At 33.8% G+C, this 22064-nt stretch overlaps 3 protein-coding genes across 4 annotated transcripts; 2 read left to right on the top strand and 1 right to left on the bottom strand.

The window, feature by feature from the left end:
• On the bottom strand, nt 222-4756 carry LOC18607420 (uncharacterized protein At1g04910). Its single transcript, XM_018115436.1, has 10 exons — nt 4460-4756; nt 4232-4285; nt 4027-4117; nt 3590-3666; nt 3322-3410; nt 3050-3233; nt 2033-2214; nt 1724-1826; nt 1305-1636; nt 222-1029 (listed from the first exon to the last, which is right to left on the bottom strand). Exons 1-10 carry the CDS (start codon nt 4721-4723, stop codon nt 594-596), a joined length of 1812 nt encoding a protein of 603 aa, XP_017970925.1. The 5' UTR covers nt 4724-4756; the 3' UTR covers nt 222-593.
• LOC18607419 (glycerol-3-phosphate acyltransferase 3) lies at nt 12332-17352 on the top strand. Of its 2 annotated transcripts, XM_018115438.1 has the most exons (13): nt 12332-12614; nt 12736-12793; nt 13114-13232; nt 13397-13496; nt 13738-13833; nt 14021-14117; nt 14842-14929; nt 15010-15106; nt 15202-15287; nt 15861-15980; nt 16120-16218; nt 16878-16935; nt 17029-17352. In XM_018115438.1, the coding sequence occupies exons 1-12, from the start codon at nt 12373-12375 to the stop codon at nt 16924-16926; spliced, it is 1251 nt and encodes a 416-aa protein (XP_017970927.1). In that variant the 5' UTR covers nt 12332-12372; the 3' UTR covers nt 16927-16935; nt 17029-17352. The 2 variants fall into 2 exon arrangements, with proteins under 2 accessions (XP_017970927.1, XP_017970926.1); XM_018115437.1 differs by having other exon boundaries at nt 16878-17352.
• LOC18607418 (lysM domain-containing GPI-anchored protein 2) lies at nt 18177-21334 on the top strand. Its single transcript, XM_018116260.1, has 4 exons — nt 18177-19352; nt 19952-20075; nt 20182-20372; nt 20807-21334. Exons 1-4 carry the CDS (start codon nt 18698-18700, stop codon nt 20896-20898), a joined length of 1062 nt encoding a protein of 353 aa, XP_017971749.1. The 5' UTR covers nt 18177-18697; the 3' UTR covers nt 20899-21334.

The raw sequence follows: 22064 nt of genomic DNA, 5'->3' as shown, positions 1-22064 counted from the left end.
AATGGATGTTAATCTTGCCACGTCGTTCATTGAACTGGATTACGATTCATGCCACGTATACTTTCTGGTTGACGTGCGGCTAGCTAAGCCCGCGGGTCTAGCTCCTGTGCCACAGCAGAAAAAACGTCGGCGTTTCATGCAAAAGAACGATTAACCAATACACACCACCAGTTCACTGGCTATAAAGGGCAAATCCAAACCAGGAAAGTGTTGACAGTCTATAAAAGGTAAAAACATTCATTTCTATTGCATCAATTATTGGCTGTACTTCGCCATTCTGTCTCTCGATAAAACACTAGAGACAAGGTATTTTCCTTTTTCCTTTTTCTTTTTTGGAGCTAACTTAAGAATAACCTAACAGCTAAACTAACTTTAATCCCCAACCAATGTACCCCTCCAATCATAAAAATAATAATGTCAAAACAGGAAGCTTGTACTCCTCACTGTCCCATTATGTACTAACATTTACAGAAACCGGACGCCCAACCCTCGACTGCCCCAGGCCTTCTATGTACAAGAGTGCTTTGCCGTCACGGTCACATTAGTAGGAGAAAAGAATTTTCACTAGGAATTTGCCAGGCTACTCCATTTTTTCAGTCTGAAAAGAACTCTTCCACTTCGGGTTGTTCTTGTTTCGTTAACACACTGCTGTCCAGATTGGACAGCTCCTTCAACCCACCAAGGTTGTCCAAATAATCAATATCGGTCCAATCCGGATCCTCCTCGATGGACTGTTGTTCATCACTCACTTCCGTAGCATCCTTCATCTTGTTATCGTTTTCTTGGTCTTCAGGAGTTTGATGATTTTGATTTGTTTTGACTCCCTCGGTCTCACATATGCAGCTATCTGGGTTTTCATGAAACTCACCCCTGCCGGGTTTCATCTCTTTTGGCTCTCCCATGAAACCAATCTGATATGCTCGAACCTTAGAGGCAAACTCTTCCCATGTCATGTTATTTCGGTCCAAGAACAATTTGTACAGTTTCTTGGCATTAGGTCGAATTGTTGGTTTGTGCCCAAAGTATCTCCTGTAATAGACAAATGTATTTAGAAAATAGGCCGCAAACAAAGTGCGTTATCAATGTGATTTACATGCAAAAGTAGCTATAAGGAATAATGGCAGGTGCATTAAATACGGAAAATGTTAAAGCAATGTATGAAGCAACTATGATCTAAGTTCTTTCTACAACACCTTGGTAGGCTTCTTTCTTCAAAATATATATTTGGACCGTGAAAATGCTAACAAGAATACATGCAATTGGACGCATTTCCTAGGTCAACCGAAGGCAAAAGAGTTGCATACCTTCGTCCAGCTAACATTCTAGCCATGTTTCCGTTATTATTTGTAACAAAAACATCACTTTCATCACAAACAATGTAATCCAGTGCAGCCATGCGACCAGAAAATGATGAAAATGGTGCCAACTCCTCCTTGGTGGCTATAGTCTCTTTTGAATGAAAATTAGGGAAGAGTGCTTTGAGCGGAGCCAATGTCTCTTCACCCCCATAAACTTCACCTGATGCCACATAAATGTGAACATCACTTCCAAACCCCAATGCTCTCAGCATTAGACCAATTTCCTCTGGGGTTAGTGGGCATCTTCCATGCCTTCTCACCTTTTCAGGGTTGCTCACCTGTAGTTCAGACCAAAATAAACATGTTTAATGCTTCAGAAGCTTTTAGGATTAATGAAGTGTCTTTAACAACTTGCATGGCCTTACATGTAAAGTTTTCCACCTCTTCCGGATTGCACCAAGTTCTCCCCTTTCTTTGTCTCCTCCCCCGTAATAACATCCAGAAAACGCGAGCATATCAGGTTCAAACCTATGGCAAATGATATATCAACCTGCATTAATTAAGTCTTTCATTTTACAATAAAGATGTTAAGACTCACTCAACTAAACATCCAAGGAAGTCATCAACACATTGGAGTACAGCTAGCGCAACAGCTATATTTCAATCAATGTTTGGCATTTACAAAAGATTGTTATATCTAGAGATAATACAAGTAATAACAGAGTGCCCTTTACCTCAAGTGCAAGGCAATAAAATGCTCAGCGTTCATCCTCATCCTCTCAACCAAGCGTTTGCCCATTTGAAGAATGGGGTCTGTGAATCTTAAAGCATGGTAGTTAACCCTACATCGAAGCTTTTGTAAATCTGTGTCCAACCTATTTGAAAGCCTGTAATCAAACTTTGTAAGCTCAACAGCCTGCAACAGGAAAAGGATGGTGAACAAATTGTCAGTTTCTTAATCATATGCTTTTTTCAAGCCCAAGAAAACAATCAAGAACTAGACTATAACAGTTAGTTTAACATATGAAAAGAAGGATTGAGGATCACCTTTCTTGGTAAATGAGCAGAAGTTCAACATCAATGTTAGTCAAAAGTACAATCTCAAAAGTATATATGACATTAGTACTGCAGGACATAAAATTAACACAATCATTATGAAGAGAAAACTTGATAATGACTAATGTCCACAAAGGCTAGTGATACTTTTTAAACCAATAACTTGCCTTTCCAGAAAATAATTATTAAGATTTTCTAACTATGTCCATGCAAATATATCTGAATCCATTTCCATACTCTGCTCATGGTTATGGTGAGGTATGGTTGCTGAACAATTTAATTATCTCCACAGTTGTATCATAGTTTACCAACTAATTCGCAAAGCTTCATCAAATGATTTTTGCAATTGTGTGTCTGTAAAATGAATTTGAATTAATAGAGTGCAGCTTATCAACTTCCTAGGATATTAGAATTTGGCCAAGGCACCAGACTTTCAGTTACACTAGCATCTTTCCTGATGTGAAGATAAACAGCAATTTGACAGGCCGGCCGAATAGTAACCTTCATTACCATACTACAGAACAAAGCAATATGGCAGAGAGAAAAAGTTAAATGCTGTTAAAGATCAGATTTCTTTATGTTCTGTTTTTGTACCAAATCATATTATATATTATACAGAAGACAAAATTCAGGACATGGAGTACATGGAACAACTAACTCAACCATCTACAGAGAAAAAGTCAACCATTACTTACATGCTTTTTGTTTAGAATAGGTAGAAGACGTGTCTGATAGCATTTTGGATTGCACTTCCTAGGAACACGCATGCTTCGTGGAATCCAAGCTTTCCCTCCCTTTGGTGGTAGTTCTTTGATGATTTCAACATCTCGAGAGAGAGATGAAATGAACCAGTCAACATTGAATATTTCAGCAAAATCACTGCATCAAATACCCCATCACATATAAATGCACAGAATATAAACTATTCCCCTGCATTCAGGGTCAAACATAAAATATAACAACAGACCTGGTATCTTTCCAGTAAGAATGTTGGTCCAGCTTGGGAATGACCAGAGTTGCATTTAAAACATATGCTGCAACAACTGCGTCTGTTATCTGTAGCCATAAAAGTCACAAAATTTTCAGAACCAAAAATATGAACTGTCTTTTTCACTGTATCCTTATATGACCATAAGCCCACAGAAAACTCAACATTAGCTTCAAATTCTAAGAAGCATAACTGCATAAGCAGTCCAGAAGTTGCTCAGTAGAATTTACTGTTTCAGAAAGCTTACCCCTGTTCTCTGTTGATTTAAGCCTCCACTGGTAGCAATCAACAAGTATCGATTGGGATGCGTTTTCACATCAGCAGCTAAAACATAGACAACATAGCTAATTATCAAAAGGGTAGCTCAAATCAGACTGAAAAAAGGAATACCAAAACTTTGAAATGAGAAGAAGAAGCAGCCTAATATTTTATCAGCATACAAACCAAGTAATAATACAACAAATTAATTCCAGTAAATGGAAAAAAAAAACAGCTAAAACCAACTCTTCATTTCCAGAGACCAAAGTTTGAAGTGTTCAACAATAGAGCTAGTATTTGAATTTAAGGCCAATTCCAAATAGGGAAAGAAATTTATATCAAAACTAAATTTAGATTTCTATATCAAAACCCAAAACGAAAATGTTAATGATAGTAAAATAAGGATTCAAAAGTGGAAGACTTTACTTTGAAACTTCATAGAGGCGTTACTGCATCCATAATAGAACTTTGATTGGCTCGAACTCCATAAATCACGACCTAAATATCCTCCACTTGCCTAAAAAACGCAAAACCAATTAATCAAAACTAATTTTTAAGATCCAAACAAGTCATCAAACTCAAAACAAAAATTAACATTCCGCTCTTGCACTAAAAATGAAAACTTTCCTACCGGAACTCGAAACACCGCATCCAAATTAGACTCGACAGCCTCTCTTTCTTTCACCTAAACAAAAGACAAAACACAAAAAAGCAAAACGCATCAATATCGGAAGAATTTCTCTTATTGTTTCCGCTTTCTCAAAGTTCGAGGACAAGAAAACAAACACACGAAAATCGAATGAAACGCGACAGGAAAGAAACAGAAAAAAAAATGAGAGGGAGATGTAACGTAACGTACAGAGGAGGAGGAGGAGTAATGAGGGAGGAAATGATCGGTGGCGATAGGAGGAGAAGAGAAAACGGAGAAGGCGAAGAGTAAGAGGAGGAAACAACCGAAGACGGCGGAGATGAAGGAGAAGAGACGATGGCGCTTCCGCCAGATAATGAGGTTAAGGCCAGTGGAAAAGTAGCTGGAGCCGTGAAGAAGGATGTTGTTACGTTCTCTCTTCTTTCTCCTCATTTTGAGAGAAAATATAAGCTGTTTCAGATTCTTCAGCTTCATAATAGTTTCATGTAATGTTTTTAAGCACCAACTTTCTTTTTCTTTTATTTATTTCCTTCCGTTTGGTGTTATAAAAAGAATCCAAAATTCAGGCTGAAAATTCCAAAAAAAAAGAAAATAATAAAAAAAGAAGGAAAAAAAAAAAAAACAAGGCGCGTAAACTTAGTGGGAATCGTTCAGCTGTGAATACTCAGACGGAGCAGAAAATATATAAGCGTTTTTGTTTGTGTGTGAACTGTTGACGAGTGGATCTTAGCAAAGCCTGACAAAGATCTGATTGGTTGGAGCTTTTATCGGTTCAGCAAAATAGGTTCTAACTGGTGAAAAACATGCGGTTATTTTTGTTTATCCAAAAAAATTACAGCACATGCTTCTACTAATTATTGTCTTGACCTTGACATTTGAAGTTTTAATTATTATTACTGTTGTATGAGCTGTCAGTTTATACATTATCACTTAATAATAGAGTAAATAATTTTTTTAAATTTAAAAATAAATTTTTTTAAAAAATTTTAAATTTTAAATTTATTTAATCATGATATAATAAAATTTCATTCATTGATAATGTGTAAAATTTATACATTGATAGTATAAAAAAATATTTTTTTAATATTTATAATTTTATTTGCATGGTCACATTTTATTCTTTTACCTTTGAGTAATGAATTCAAGTATTTTTGCTAAATTAAAAGTAATTAATATTTAAATCTATGCATTTGAAATCAAATAAAATTTTCCCAATAAAAATTAAAAGGATTTCGTTATTACCACAAGATAGAATTATGATCACTGCGGCCGGCTATTGTTTTTACTGTGATTTTTGGTAGAACACGAGAAAATGTACGGTGTGAGTCTTTTACACGGGAGCATTTCGGAAATTTTTATACTCGAAATTTTCACCCCAGCAAAATCTTTGTTGCTCTCTCCCTTCACGCGCCCAGCAAGTGTTAACGAGCCTTTCTGTTCCTTTAACCTGACAAGAAAATGATAAAACCACGCCAACGTAAAGGGCGTGCGTGAATTTCGATCAATCCAAAGCGAAGCCAGGTCAGCGTCCGGAGATCGACTCTTCCACACACGTGCTTTGACGCGCGTGGTTGGGAACACTTTCCTTCGTCCTAAAACACCGTCGTTTTTGGGGTTCCCTTGTGTTCGGTGTCTCGTAGCGGCCAAAACATCGTAGAATCCAAAGGCTTTTATTTTTTATTTTTTGTTTTTTAATAACCCACTTTTAAACAATAATTATCTCACTAATCAAGGGTTAATAATAGGAGTAAATTAGTAATTAACATCGCGTAAAAAATTCAGTCAGAAGCGAACGACTAACCTCTTCTGTCTTAATTTTTATCCAATCTGATCCAATAATAAATTTTAATTTTAATTTTTAAATAAAATTATGATCCAAAATAGTTCGAAAGAGGTAAAAATTCGAAACAAGTGAAGCAGATGAGATAGCCAACAATAATTTGTTTAATTTTTAGAAAAATTTAAATGTTTAATTAGGTGATAATTATCAAGATTGTTAGTTAGATGTAAGAAGCAATTATCGTGGACCAAACCTAACACTTTTGCTAAAGTATTGGGTAGTTGAATTTTGAATATGACGGAAAATTGCCTCAAAAGGGTTAAATCAAATCTAATTAATAATCTCTGAAAATGATAGATAGCTGGCTGATTAGGTAACTCGTTCTTGTAATAAAATCTTTATGTAATTAGCAAAATCAAATCTATTAAAGAATGATGGTCCCTTTAGAAACTTAAATGTTTATCTAATTAAAGGGGAATTTACTAACTTTAGACAAAGGTGAACGAAATTTCAGATAATTTAATTAAAGGTATATTAATAACTTAAATATAATAAAAGTCGTTGCATTCAATGTCAATGAATCTTAAAAATCTTTCCTACATAATGAAAAACATAATAAATCTCACTTCACTTAAATATGAAAAATATTTTTTTTATTTTTAATTGATTTTAAATTAGATATTTATTTTAAAAAATTTAAATATAACAAAAAGTCGTTTTACTTATTATTTAATTGATTTAAAAGATATTTTTGTAATTTATGTAACGTAATAAATTCGTTATTTAGAATAAAAATATTTTAATAATTTAAATATAATAAAAATTTCTCCAATTATATTTTTTGTTTAAGGCAAACCGAATGGACCGCATTTTGTTGTGGGGTCGGCCAGACTTCTTCAGGTATTTTATTTGATGGCATGGCAGGTACTCCTGAGAGTGAGATCTTAAGCATGGTTTTTTTTCTTTCCTTTGATAACAACCAATTCCCATGTGTTTGCCTTGCAATTCAGTCAAGCACGTTCGATCCCAATGCTGCTCGCCATTGTCAATAATTGCGCGGTGGTTACTTGATGATGACAGGTCTTACGTCAAATAACATAGAGAAGCTCTAGCAATTTATAATTAAAAGAAGTCCATTTTTCTGTATAATTGATATGATTATATTAACAGTTCATCTCAACATTAATAATTACCTATATTTGAATGTTAGAACAATATATTTATCTCGAAATTTTATTAAAAAAAAAAGAAGAAAATTCTTATATAAATGATCGACTATTTATTTGAATGGAAGGCATATGATCTGAATAGATAAAATTCATATAATATTGCAAATAGGCCACTCACTGCACAACTGTTGCACTGACCATAACAATTTGATATTTAATCTAATGGCTTAGATTTATGTTTTTGGAACTAAAGTATTAACCTTATATGGATGTTGTAAAGTATACCCTGACATTTATTCATTATTTTTTTTCTCTGGATGTTGTAAAGACCGGCTTTTTCATCTTTGGATTCCTTAATTCAATAAACTATTAAACTTGGACATGGATTTGCATATGAGGATTGATTTTTTTTTTTAAAATAAATTTTATTTTTTATATGACATTTTATGAATTTTTTGAGTGGTATTTTGTGGATATCTTTTTTCTTAATTAATAGCTTGAGAACAATTTCAGTTTCAAAAAAATAGACTATTAATTTTGACGAGTAAAATTACAAAAATACTTTTAAGTGTAAATAAATAAATTAATTTTAAATTAAAATTTTGATAATTTTAGTAAAAACAAAATTTTTTCACAAAATATTAATTAAAAAAAACATAATGTTTGAAAAAGCCTTTGACCTATTCAAAAAAATATTCAAATAAGTCATTACTTTTTTATTATATTCAATTAAGTTTCATGTATTTTTATTTTTGATTAAACAAATTATTATTAACTAAGTTTTATTAATTATTAATAATCAAAATATCATTTATCATTTAATTATTACATAATGATAACTTAATGATGATGTGATATTAATGTAAAAGTTAAAATATCATATTATCATTGTATCACATCAACATATCACATCATAATCATATTAATATATTTGTCATGTAATATAAAATAATATTTGAATTAATAATAATTGATCAATCATTAATTATAAAATATTAAATTTTATTAAAAAAATTTTAAATAATTCAAAGTTTTTTTTAAACACTATATCAAAACAATATTCATTGGTACTAATCAAGAACAATAAAAGAATAAAATAACACAAAATTAAAATCATAAAAAATATAAGAAAACTTTTATTTTTTTTCCTGACAACAAATTCTGAACTGTTATTGTCAATCTCTAGATAATTTGTTTTGCTAGCCCAAAAAGGCTTCCTCCTCAGTCCTCCCCTCCCCCACTCATGCCGCAAAAAACAAGCACAAGTTCGAACGTCACCAGGTGAGTAGAAAATGGAGCTTTGTAGCCACAAGATGCCAATCGCCACCGTTTTAAAAGAGGGACTCAGTCCAAAGATCAATTGAATTGGTCTAAACAAACCACGGAAAGAGGGAACAGGTCAACTTGGATGCTTCTTGTTTTTTCTCATCCCAACGACTTTGCATTAAAATTTTTTTTTATTTGCATCTGAATCGACCCACAACCTAATGACTCTCAACCACAGCCTTGGGGTCCATCGGCTTCACTCTTAACGAAAATTATTACTATTATTAGGAGAGAGTAGAACCAAACTAAGGGTCCCTAAGAATTTAGTTAAAGCCCTTTTAATTAGACTCATCCAGCAAGTATGAGTTTTCATTGTTGTCTTAATATTTAATTTTACTGTTTAATAGTAATATAAACAAAAATTTCTTGTTTCTTTTTGATATTTTTCATTTTTTTTTTTATAATTGAAGGAAGGGATTCGAACTTTATTCTTTAGACAAGAAGATCATACACCAATTAATAACCCAAATATTCGAGTGCCTTACTTAATGTTTTTTTTATGATTTTTTGTGCCATGTGTTTAATAAATTTTTTATATTGATGTCATTTTTGTTATTAAATTATTTGTTTTTAGCATTTAGATTTAGAAAAATTTACGATTTAAATTTGATAGCGTAAAATTGACTATGTGACGCAAAATCATAAAAAGAAAATTAAGCAAGACGGAGCGTTGAATGGGAGTATGCGACTAAAATTATGGTCTATGCAAGAAACAAAAGTAGATGTAAACTTATATTTATTTATAATTTATAGTAAATTGTAATCGGATTTCTTTTATCATAAATATTATTTGAAATTGTGTTCACAATGAGATTTAATTTTTAAAAATTTAAAATCTGTTTTTTATGCCATTTAATTATTTAATTCTTTTTAAATAAAAACTATATATTTACTAATGAATTAAATGTTCTAACAAGAAAAACTATCCTTTAAGCTTATCTTGCAGCGGTCAAGAAATACGTTAAGACATGTCTATGCATTCGGGTTTTACGCCTGCAACCGCCATTCAAATAGAAACCGTTGCGTTGCCGCCAATAGAATCTCCTGAACGCTGTCGTTTAGGTTACTTGATTTTTGTATCCTATTACGCAATTAATTGCTTTGAGGCCCAAATGTACTACTCTTTATTATTGGGCCCAGAAGTAAAATCTCTGTTTTATTATTTTGAAGGAGGCCCAATTGCCTAAGATTCGGCCTAGCCTTAAGAATAATCCTTGCATTAGTTTTTTTTTTGAAAAATAATAATCCTTGCATAGTTAATCCACTAACTTTATGTAATATGCATTACTTGTCAATTTTCACTTGCAATCAAGAAGAAAATCTAGTAAATAAATATTATAATTTTAAAAATATTTATTTTGAAATAATTTTATAGTTTAATATTTTTACATTTGTAATGCAGCTTTTTATGATTAAATGATAATATATAAATATTATATATTGATTGTACATCAAATATAAATCAATACAATATTGATACAAAACAAGAATACTACAATTGTTATATAAAGAAAGAGACATAAATCCTAAAAAAAAGTAAAATACCTTAATTCTCTTAAGTTTTAATTACAATTCTACAAGAGATTATTAATATTCGAAATAGATAATTCACCTTAAATGTGTAAACGGTATTAATGGATAAATGTTAAATATCTAAAATATCCTTATTTTTTTCACTTTTTTCAATATTTTTCTCTCTTTCAAACCAACCAATATCGCTCGTTTACACCGATCCATTACCTTGTGACCAAATCTGACTGTGAAATGTTAGATCTAGCCAGATCTCTCCAAGGGGAGTACGATATCGTCATTACCCTAGGGAGCATGAGTCTCGTGCTCCCTAAATCAGTGCTCCACAGGGGAGCATCGGTGAGCGGAGAGCACAAGATCCCCAAATATTATGTTTTAGCTTGGTAGGCAACTTATATATAATTTTGTGTTATGCTTTATATTGTTAGCTTAGTAGCATGTAATTTTTGTTCATTAAATAGATAAGAAAGGATGATTGTTACTTGCAGATGTAAATAACTTCTTAAATTTGGTGCGTCTATCTGTGAGGGAAGCAAAGAAAAGAAAATACCAGCAAAATGGATGATAGTTGATTCAAACACTGAAATATAAATAAAATATACAATATATGAGATTATATTAAGAAAAAAATTAAATTATAATAAAAAATAAAAATAAAATATGATATTAAAAATAATAAAATTTAAAAATTAATAATAAAATATATAAATATATTAAATTTGTATTTTAATACATAGTGATAATTTTAAAAATTGATTACATTTTTAGTAAAGTGCTTGTAAAACCAAACATTACAATATTATCTTCTTTGCATTTACACTATAATATTATTTTCCCTGCAATCATATTATCTGTCATATGATTACACTGTAAGACATCAAACGTCACTTATATGTCAATTAATAACTCTTGCAATGTAATGTGGGTTGGTAACTAGTTTTCAAATTAAAATAGTTATCTAAAGGATTTAAAACAAATAAATATGAAAAAACATACCACCAAAAACATCAAAACCTAATAGCATAAAGAATGAAAGTGGCCTTGATAGGTCCAAACAGTGTGCAACTTATACCATTTTAAGCCCGGCTATGTCTAGACAGTCTGCAAATAAACATTTAGCAATACTATTAGGAGGAATATAAAAAATATATAATCTTAAATCTAAATTTTCATGATGGGTGGTCATCAAATCGGTATATCAATTTGCTTCAAAATGAACGTGAGATATTAAACAATTCCAATCTCGATTAAGTAATTCTTTAATGAACCTTAAAAGATTAACATTAGGATCAAAGATGGTACTTTGATCTCTGATTTTTTGTAATGCTAATAAAAAGTCAGACTCTACTTGGACTTTCCTATAGCCTCTATCCCAACACAACTTCAGGCCTTGGTAAATTGTCCATAATTCAGCTGATAATGAAAATATAATACCAATTTTGCATGCGAAACTCACCATCTAATTACTATTTTCCTCCTTGAGCAAATCACCGACGGCGGCAACCCCTAGCTGTCCTTGTGCACTTCCATCAACATTCAATTTAATAAAAGAATGATCAGGCGTTTCTCGAGATATCATAATTTCTTGTTTCATTCTACTCCACTCTCTCCTCAAGATATCCCATGCCCCCTTCGACTTGGACCATATCTGTTGCCAGGCATTGCAAGGCCAAGAGAAAGAAGCATGAAAGATGCTTAAGTTACGCCAATACCAGATAAACAAGTAGGACGCTCCAGGGAATATTTCCAACCGTAGTATCATTTGACATGTTCACCAATACCCATTCTTTAAGGCATAAAGTAAAGAAATCTTCTCCAATGACTTTTATGTCATATGAATTGATTGTCGATTTTCACTTGCAAACAAGAAGAAAATCTAGTAAATAAATATTTACAAATTTAAAAATATTTATTTCAAAAAACTTTCAAATTTAATATTTACATATTTGTAATACAACCTTTTGTTATTAAATAATAATGTGTAAATTTTATATACCGTCTGTATACAAATTAATACAATATTGAGATGGAACAAGAATACTATGATCGGTATATGAAGACAGGGACATAAATGTAAAAAAGAAATATTACCAAGATTAATAAATTCATGAAAAAAAAAGAAAATTTGCAGTTAATTTTTTTATATTTTTATTTTAAATTAAATAATTTTTATAATTAATGATTATAAAAATTTAAAAATATTATTTTTTAAAAAAGATAAAAGGAAAAATTTGTCGAAGAGGCGTTAAGAAGGGAACAAACGCATTGAATTTTCTGAGTAACAAAATAGTTAAACATTGCGTGAAGGAAATAAGTAAATGAAGAAGGAAAAGCTGTTTGGTTTTATCAATATAAAGAAAAAAGAAAAAGAAGAAAAAAAACCAAAACCAAACAAAAATCCCAACAGCCGAACCAAATCAGAAAGCGAAAGGGAAGGCATGAGTAGCAGAGGAGGGAAGCTGAGCTCATCCAGCTCCGAATTGGACTTGGATCGACCCAACATCGAAGATTATCTCCCGTCCGGATCCTCCATTAACGAACCTCGCGGGAAGCTTCGCCTGTAATTTCACTTACCCCTCTCTCTTTCCCTTTTTGTCTTTTGTGAATTTGTTTCTTGAAAATTGGTTAATTATATGGTTGATTTGTTGGTTGATTGAACATGGATTTTGAAATGGTTTCAGACGCGATTTGCTTGATATTTCTCCCACTTTAACTGAAGCTGCTGGTGCCATTGTTGATGTAAGCTCTCTCTCTCTCTCTCATTTTAAGAGTTCTGCATGTTTCCCGGGAAAATCATTTATGATTGACAAAAGGAAATTATATTTTTGAATAATTAAAAATTTTATTTTTTTTGAATTATAAAAATGCATGATTATTTTTTTTATATGAACAATTATGTTTGAATGCGAGTAACAGTTTAAGTATCGACTAGTTTTTCTTAAAAAAATAATTTGACGTATTTGTGTTCACCCTAAAGTTTTGATCTTGAGTAGAATAAGGTTAACCTTGTGACAAATTTTCAAGAATTAATTGATTCCAGCGGTGTATTGAATGAGCAGGATTCATTCACACGATGTTTTAAGTCGAATCCCCCTGAACCATGGAACTGGAATGTATATTTGTTCCCACTGTGGTGTTTTGGTGTGGCAGTTCGGTACTTGATTTTATTCCCTGCGAGGTTAGCCATTCTACCTCTCAAAGTAACTTTCAATTGTCTAATGCATGATGGTTTTTGTTTAGATGAATCTTGCTTATGTCAGTTTTAGAGTTTTGTTAGGTCGTGTATTATATGTTGAAATAGTTGCCTTGTTTCTGAGTTTCCATGTGCCGATAAATCTGCAGGGTTGTGGTGTTGACAATAGGATGGATAATATTTCTTTCATCCTTCATTCCTGTACACTTTCTACTCAAAGGGCATGATAAGTTGCGGAAAAAGATGGAGGTTTGAATTTTATACATTTTTATTTTGTGCAGCTTTTATGTCTCTTTTGTCTGTGAGTACGTGTATGTAGGGAAGAAAAGGTTAGAATTGCAAATAAGCAAACATGCGGCTTTAGGCATTCTCTCTTTGGGGGTTTCTTATATTTTTCTTGCAAGCTTGTGCATTACCTGTATTATGGTACATTTACCACATGCAAAGTTTATGCCTAGACTTAGTTAGTTCATCATATATTTTTTTTCAGAGGGTTTTGGTGGAGCTAATGTGCAGCTTCTTTGTTGCATCGTGGACTGGAGTTGTGAAGTACCATGGACCACGGCCTAGCATTCGGCCCAAGCAGGTTGAGCTGACTATAGTTTCTGCACTTTATATTCTTCCATATTCCCTTGTCTGTAGATCTATGGGTGTTTCTGTCTTATACTTTATTTATTTCATTAAGCTTCAAGTCTGATTCAATATTACGGCTTTTATGTTGTGTGTCTTTGAAAATGAAATATATCTAAGCATTCCTTCCATGCTTCAAACAGGTGTTTGTGGCCAATCATACTTCTATGATCGATTTCATCATATTAGAACAGATGACTGCATTTGCTGTCATTATGCAGAAGCACCCTGGATGGGTTGGTAAGTAGTAATGCAAACATGCTTACTTAAAAATGATGTTTATAGATTTTAATGTTGCAGAGGATTCTAAAATAGCTGATTATTTCTGTTGCATGCTTTTCGATGTATTCCCGAATTATGTTTCCTTACTTCTGGTTGTATTTCAGGTTTTAAAATTCACCAGTGACAGCCCTTCGCTCCAACTTTAATATTGGATTATAGACATGTATAGAATTTCTTTGCTTGTATTTTTCACATGAAAATCTTTATTGGGAAATATGTATCTTTCTTTTTCTAAAATTTCTCCCTTTTCTGTTGTTCTATATTGTTTCTGTTTCTACGAGCTTCAAGATTTTATGGCTATATCTTACACCTTTTCTATTTTTGTCTCTTATTCCCTACAGATTAGAGCCCAAATGTTAGTGAGAGAGAAAGCATGTTCTTACCACTTAGTTTTTATGATGCCTGCTATGGACTATACATGTGTTGAATAACCTTAGGTGGAAGAAGTAGGGTGATCCACATATAATGGCTATGCTGTTAAAAAGGAATTTATGGCTATGCTTTAAAAGTTAAGATGCTCCTTTCCATCTTTTCAAGTTGAATGAAAATAATTCCAGGTGCTCTGCTGTTTTTGCTTTTTCTTAAAGTAGATTTTGATGACAGTATTGGAGTGAGGATTAGGTTTATATTTTGTGTATACTGAGTGAATGAAAAAAGCTATTTGGTTTCTTTCTATATATAGGACTGTTGCAGAGCACTATTTTAGAGAGTGTGGGGTGTATTTGGTTCAACCGTTCAGAGGCAAAAGATCGTGAAATTGTAGCAAAGAAGTAAGTACAATCAGAATAGGGGAAAATGTTCATATTAATGTGTTTTCTCTCTCATGTTTGCATAAACTTGTGAATTTCAGGTTAAGGGATCATGTTCAGGGGGTTGACAATAACCCGCTTCTCATTTTTCCTGAAGGGACCTGCGTAAACAATCAGTACAGTGTCATGTTTAAGAAGGTATAGCTGTTTGTATTTTGGGGAGGACTGCTTGGTTGTTCCTTTCTTATGCTTTCAACTTTCTTTAACTTCTTGGTTTCTCTGGTGATGTTTAGGGTGCATTTGAACTCGGTTGTACAGTTTGTCCGATTGCAATCAAGTACAATAAAATTTTTGTTGATGCGTTTTGGAATAGCCGGAAGTAAGGAATTCATCATCAAGTGCTCAAATTTTGTTCCTACACATAAATATAAAATGACTTGCATAAATGTGTACTCTGAGATTTTGTTGGGAGAATTTTTTTGGGTTGGGTCACTTTCTTCTCATTTCCCTGGATATTTATCTGATCACTGTGTGCTCAAAGCTGTTGATTCCTTTGGGTCAAACACTGTCTTCCCCAAGAATATTGTGCAAACTATGTTACAAGTTTGATATTTTACCAGCGTGAGTGTGTGTACCAAGAAAAAGGGGAAAGAATTCAATCTGTTCATGAAGTATAAATGGGTTTTGGTGTTTAAACTGAAACATGCTACTTTCAGTCTGTTGAGAGTACATGTCATTTCTTGGGTTAAAGATGCAATGGATATGTGAATATCCAGCAGAATTCATCTGGGAACATCTTTTAGTGCCACCAGGTAAAGCTGCTAAAAATATTCCCACTAGTTCCCACTCCACTTGTTGGGAAAAAACTTTGTGGTGTAGCAAGATATAGATCATTGTTGTGTCTTGTTCATTTCACTGTTGTCATTTCATACCAATATTACATTTCTCGCAGGCAGTCCTTCACGATGCATCTGTTGCAGCTTATGACATCCTGGGCTGTTGTTTGTGATGTGTGGTACCTAGAACCCCAAAATCTAAGGCCTGGAGAAACACCAATTGAATTTGCAGAGAGGTAAGTACTATTCTTAACTAGTTGCAATCAATAATTGAGGACGCCAATCATCTATTATCCTTTATAGACACAAACTTAGGTCTTTGTATTGCCATCTTGAAAGCAATGGCTTTGATTCAGTTAATATTCCTTTATGCAGGGTCAGAGACATAATATCTGTTCGAGCAGGTCTTAAAAAGGTTCCATGGGATGGATATTTGAAGTACTCTCGCCCTAGCCCTAAGCATAGAGAGCGAAAGTAAGACAAACCTCTCAAATTCCTTTCCTCTCTTTCCTGGTCGTGTTAACTTCTAATATCGTTAGAATTTCATTTGTGTTTTAGGTAGATGCCTGTCACTAATTATCTAATATTTCTGCATGTGTATTATTTGTAAGTACATAGATGCATGGGCCATCTAAAATGGTAAGCTACAACTATGAGGTCATGCTTGGTACTTTATGGCCCTCTTGTTGTTAATACCACAAAGATATAGCTTTTCATGTCAATGCATTAACAAATTACCATCTAAAATTACTTATCCAGATGGTTGCAACCGGGTCCCTTGTCCTAGTTAACCAACTGTTATAACAGGATTTTTCTAGTCCTTGCCTTATGCAGCATAAGGACAATTTTTAACAAACTAGTAAGATTTTATGCTGAATTGTTGATTTGTGTTTGCGTATAATTCATAAATGTAGGCTATTAAATTTGTGATTGTGTTATTTTATTCCTTTTAGGTGAACTAATTATTTGCTGCAAGGTGTTGGATCCCTTAAAGTCTTGCTGATTAATGTTATTGTCAGATTTCAATATACTGTTCAATTGTTACTTCTATGCTTTGAATCACTGAACTGGTTTCTGGAACTAAGAATAACAGATGAAACCATATGTCTGAATGGATCATTTCGCGATTGCAGGCAACAAAGCTTTGCTGAGTCCGTGCTTCTGCGACTGGAGGAAAAGTGATAGCATAGTGTACATTTGGTTGTTTTATTTAGTTGTATTTAAGGTTGAAGGCATCGCTGCACTTGATTTCTCTTTTAATTGAATGCTGATTTTTCATTTTAGAATTTGTTGGTGCATTTGGATGTGAAAATGGAAAGGAAGCGCCTATTAAAGAATTGCATAGCATGGTTTCTGATGGTAGGTTTTCTTTTTCAAATAGAACAAGGTCGGTACTGCAAGCCAGGCCTTGGTAATGCTGCTTCAATTTTGGTCAGAACTCTGCTCCTTATTCCTGAACATCTGGTTGGTCCTCCGAATTGTTCTTGTGGTTTACTTTTCCCAAATTTTACTTTCAATGGACACAGATCTAATGATATTACTTTTTGGGCAAGCTGCCGAATGTCCAAAAGTCTTCAGATTTAAATAATAAAAAAGCTTTTTTTTATTTATTTGTATTTGATTAAGTTTGTATTTTTTATTTAACTCAATTTAATCTTTATCTCATGATGAAAATGCAACAGTGTTATTTTCACTGACAGGTCGTGACAGGTATCACTCTCTATATGTCATATTAGATTTTACGAATATACCAAGTGATAATTGTCACTGGAAATAACGTTGTTAGTGTCGTTTTCTGTATGCATCACGTCAGATTTTATAGCAAATGATAATTGTTACGTTTGTTATATATATATATATATGTATATATATTTGTTGTGGGATAAAATTCAATTCGATAAAATAAAAGAATAGAAACTCACTTGAGTATAAAAAAAGAATAAACAGATTTAATTGGATGTGATGAAAATATGAAGTTTAATTGTAAAATTGCTTATTTTTTGATATTATAGCCTGTCGGTTAATTCCTTTGCCCACAACATAAGGTATAGGAATAAAAGCTATTCCAGTACACACTTTAATATAAAATTATAGACCGACTGAGACGTCTGGTTAACTAATAATGGCGTGAATAATCCGCTAGCGTGGCCCAGTGACGTCCTTTTCTGCTTTAGAAAATAAGCCTTGAAAGCTGCACGATAACAAAAAGCCAAACTAGGAAAATGTTCCAGCATTCACATGTTTGGGGCTCTGTGTCAGTATCCCTCTATAAATATATATATATATATATATATATATTTATATGCAACTTCGGAAGTCAATTGGCAATTATCTTTTCTTGTTGGAGCACCCGTGGTTAGTACTATTATTGATGATGAGGAAAATTCTGGTCATTTTGGCCCATTAATTCTGCAAATAATGCTGGGATTGACTCAAACCATCCATTAACAATTCAGAGCACTTTTCTTTGGTTGTACTTGTTTGTTAATGCAGTTGGGAAATAAATGAAAGCTGGCTCACATAATCCAGAACTCGGAATTAAAACATCATTCATCGACGATGACTTTTCAACAGAGAAAGATCTTGTGGAACACCCAACAAGTTGCAGCGAGGAAGGTAAAATCTAGATACAGTAAAAGCAAAGCCCACATTCAGACAGATTCGAGAATGTGAATGCAGTGGAAGACAATTTTCCCTCAAAACTTGTCCAATCAAAAACAAGACTCAACCGAACAAGCTTTCAACCAGAGACTGTTAGAAACTTCAAAGTCTTCTCAGTCAAAATACGCAAATGTCTGTATTGTAAACGCAACCCAGTTCCCCTCGTCACCTTCTTTCCACACTTCCAGCTTTCAAACCTGCCTAACTTGCCCGACTTCCGAACACTTCATTTAAATAACCCACCAACCAGCAAAGAAGAAGAAGCAGAAGACAAAAGTTGCAAAAGAGAAACATGGGTTTTGCTTTTGCTAAGCTGTTTCTTCTTCTCCTTCCGTTGCTCTCATCTCTGACTCTAGAGCACTCCGCGGCTCAAGGCTTCAACTGTAGCTCCCCGAGATCATGTCGTGCCCTGGTCGGCTACGTCACCGTCAACAACACCGACCTCGGCACCATTCAATCTCTTTTCAACGTCAAGAACTTCCGGAGTATCCTCGGAGCTAACGGCTTATCTCTCTCTACTCCACGCACCCACAACATATCTGCACAACAAGTCATCAAAATCCCCATCAACTGCGTTTGCTACAACGACACCGGAACTTCCAGCGGCGCTCCAATCTACGAGGTGAAAGAAGGTGACTTTCTCTTCCACATAGCAGCTGAGATTTTCTCGAGGTTAGTGACGTTCCAGCAAATTACGGAAGCCAATGGGATTGGGAATTCCAGTTTGATAATGCCCGGGCAGAAGCTGAAAATCCCGTTACCGTGTAGCTGTGATGACGTGAACGGCGAGAAAGTGGTGCATTATGCACATATTGTGAAGTTAGGGAGTACCTTGGAGGGGATTGCTAGTGAGTTTGGAACTGATGAAGGGACTTTGCGTAGGGTTAATAACATCACCGCCGATAATCAGTTAATAGCTGACCAACCGATCGATGTTCCTCTCAAAGGTACAGCAGTGACTTTTTCATTTTTAACCCTACTCATGCCTTTGACATAAGTGATTAATTAAAAAGCTGCGGTGGTAGCGCCGTCTTGTTGTGACTGATTCATAATTTTAATATAAAAAATGAGCAGGGCCAGTCTTGTCAAATCATAATGAAAGGATATGGGCCACAACCTAATTTGTTTTTTCCTTCATCACCGGTGGTGTCCACTAGCAAGATGCTTGATCTCACGATATGGTCTCAGTACCTTTGGATGTTAGTATATGAAATATCTACTCACCCATATCCTGGTTATACATTTCTGGTTCTTTTAATCCTTTGCAGACATGATGTATTTATGTTTGTGATGCCTATGGAGGTGATGGCAGATATATTTTTAGAGAGCTTGGAGAGTGATTGTTTGCCACTTACTGCTAATTGTTTGTCAGATATTGATACTGCTTATCTCTCCAGCTTCAATCCTGCTAGAGAGTAGAGCCTTTTGGTTGGGCGCTTGGGCCCAGTGAGTAGGGCTGGGTGGTGGAAAATTACTGATATTTGTGAGATCAATGGTAGTAGACAATCTTGCATTGCAATTTGACGTTTTTCATCTTTTTCTGCAGCCTGCAACTCACCAATAAGAAGTGACTCGTTGGACTTTCCTTTACTTGCTGCTAATGGAACATACGTCTTCACTGCTAATGGTTGTGTGAGGTGCACATGTGATGCTGCTGTTAACAACTCGACGTAAGCTTATCTTCAAGTGCCTCGTTATTTTAGGAATTTTGGCCTTTTCAGTTTCCTAATTTCTTCAGGATCTGATTTATGTGCATATCTATGGTGAATTGGTCAGATTACGTTGTGAACCATCCCAGAATAAACCATCCAGGTGGGAGACGTGCCCATCTATGCAATGTGAAGCTTCAGATGGTTTATCCCTTGGCAATAGTACCACTTCTGGTTGCAATCGCACAACCTGTTCCTATGCTGGATATAACAACTCAACCATCTTCACAACCCTTGAACAGGACTCCACTTGTTCATGTAAGTCGATAAAACTCTTTATGCTGTCTTAATTTGCAGGCGCTGTTTCAATATGTTGCTCTTTATCTAGGACCGATGTTGTTCCAACTCTGTTCTTCTTGAAATATCCTTATTCGACACATATCTAACAGACATGAACGCAAAGAGCTGACCCTCCAATCAATAAAAAACCTAGAAAGGAATTAAATTTACCGTGTCAGACACATTACCTGACAGTTCAGAGTCCAAGTAACATAGTCTAGGAATATCACTCTATAGTACCCTTTCCAGTATTTCCATTTCTGCTAACTTGTTCAAGCAAGTAGTATTTATCCTGGCCATAAACATTACTGACATGGGGCTGATGAAAATCCATGTCCTCTACCATTGATATCGTTGCTGATTCGAACCCAGTACTCACAAATCTTCTTCTTGTTTCTCTTTTGGATGAACAGCAACTACTCCAAGCAATGATGTTACAAGGATCAGTTTGAATTGGGACTTTCTATGCATCTTGATCTTGCTTTGCTTTCATCTCTTCCAGTAAAACGTTGGTAGTAAACTCCTATGGGAGTCCATCCACTTCCATAGTACCACATGAGAAACGGGGAGTAGACCATTGCAATGTAAAGCATATTTCCCTTTTTTTGACGAATACTGTATCAGAAATTATAGATTTGGTGGAGGCACATGGGTTTGGGTGAATAAGCTTCTTTTCATTGCAGAGTCAACCGATCAAAAAGCTTTTAGATGGTTAAGTCTGCCTGAGATAATGGGATCAACGTCAGACGGAATATATGCTAAATTTTCTGAAAAAGGAATGGCTCCTTTCTCCATGGTCCATAGTTAGCCAAAACCCAAAAAAGCTTCTTTTCTCTTTGATGCTTTCATTAACGTTGTTTTCACTTTTCATCCTATTGGATTGCTTCTCTCTCAAGACTTCTATCCAAAAATTAATTGGATTTGAATTTTTCTTTTTCTCAGTCAACACAAAATTTTCTTGATATTGACCACTCTTATACTATATCATGATAATCCTGATTAAGAAGATCAATCCGATAGATACGTACTAACACCTGTACATATTTTCGTTTTATCAATATTAAATTTAATGAGAAAATTAACAAAAATATTAACTTCTCCAAAGCCGTGCACAAAAATAATATCATCCATAATTTTACTTGAGCTGTCAATTTCAATACATATGTACCATTCATCCCATAACTGAAAATTTTCGTTGCATATCTAAAAATTAACCATTTTTGAATTAAATTCAACTATTAAAAGTTTCGTACTATCCTAAGATTAATTGAATTTTGAATTTTGATGTTTAGTCTTTTTATTTAGAAATTATTTTTGATGTTTAGGAAGGAGATTCAAACCTTATTTTTTAGGTAAGGGATTATGCACTAACTAATGACTCAAATGCTTGGGTGTAAATTATTGTTTTGATTATTATCAAAACTTTTATAATTTTGATGCTTAGTTTCCTGGTTATTTTTTAGAAAAAAACTTTAAAAAAGTAATTTTAGTAGCTCTCACAAAATTTCATACTAATAGATTTTATAAAATAAAATAAAATAAATTAATTTGGGCTTCGTTTTTATCTTGGCCACTCCCAGGCCCAATTTCTCTAAAAAGCCCACTCTTTGGGCCACGTAAGCCCAATAAGCATAGCTTAAAATCCACGCCCACCGAAAAAAATAATAATAA

This window comes from Theobroma cacao, chromosome 2 (genome assembly GCF_000208745.1).
Source record: "Theobroma cacao cultivar B97-61/B2 chromosome 2, Criollo_cocoa_genome_V2, whole genome shotgun sequence".
Classification (NCBI taxonomy): domain Eukaryota; kingdom Viridiplantae; phylum Streptophyta; class Magnoliopsida; order Malvales; family Malvaceae; genus Theobroma; species Theobroma cacao.
Note: the sequence above shows the minus strand (reverse complement) of the source record. Positions and strands in the feature narration are given on the sequence as shown.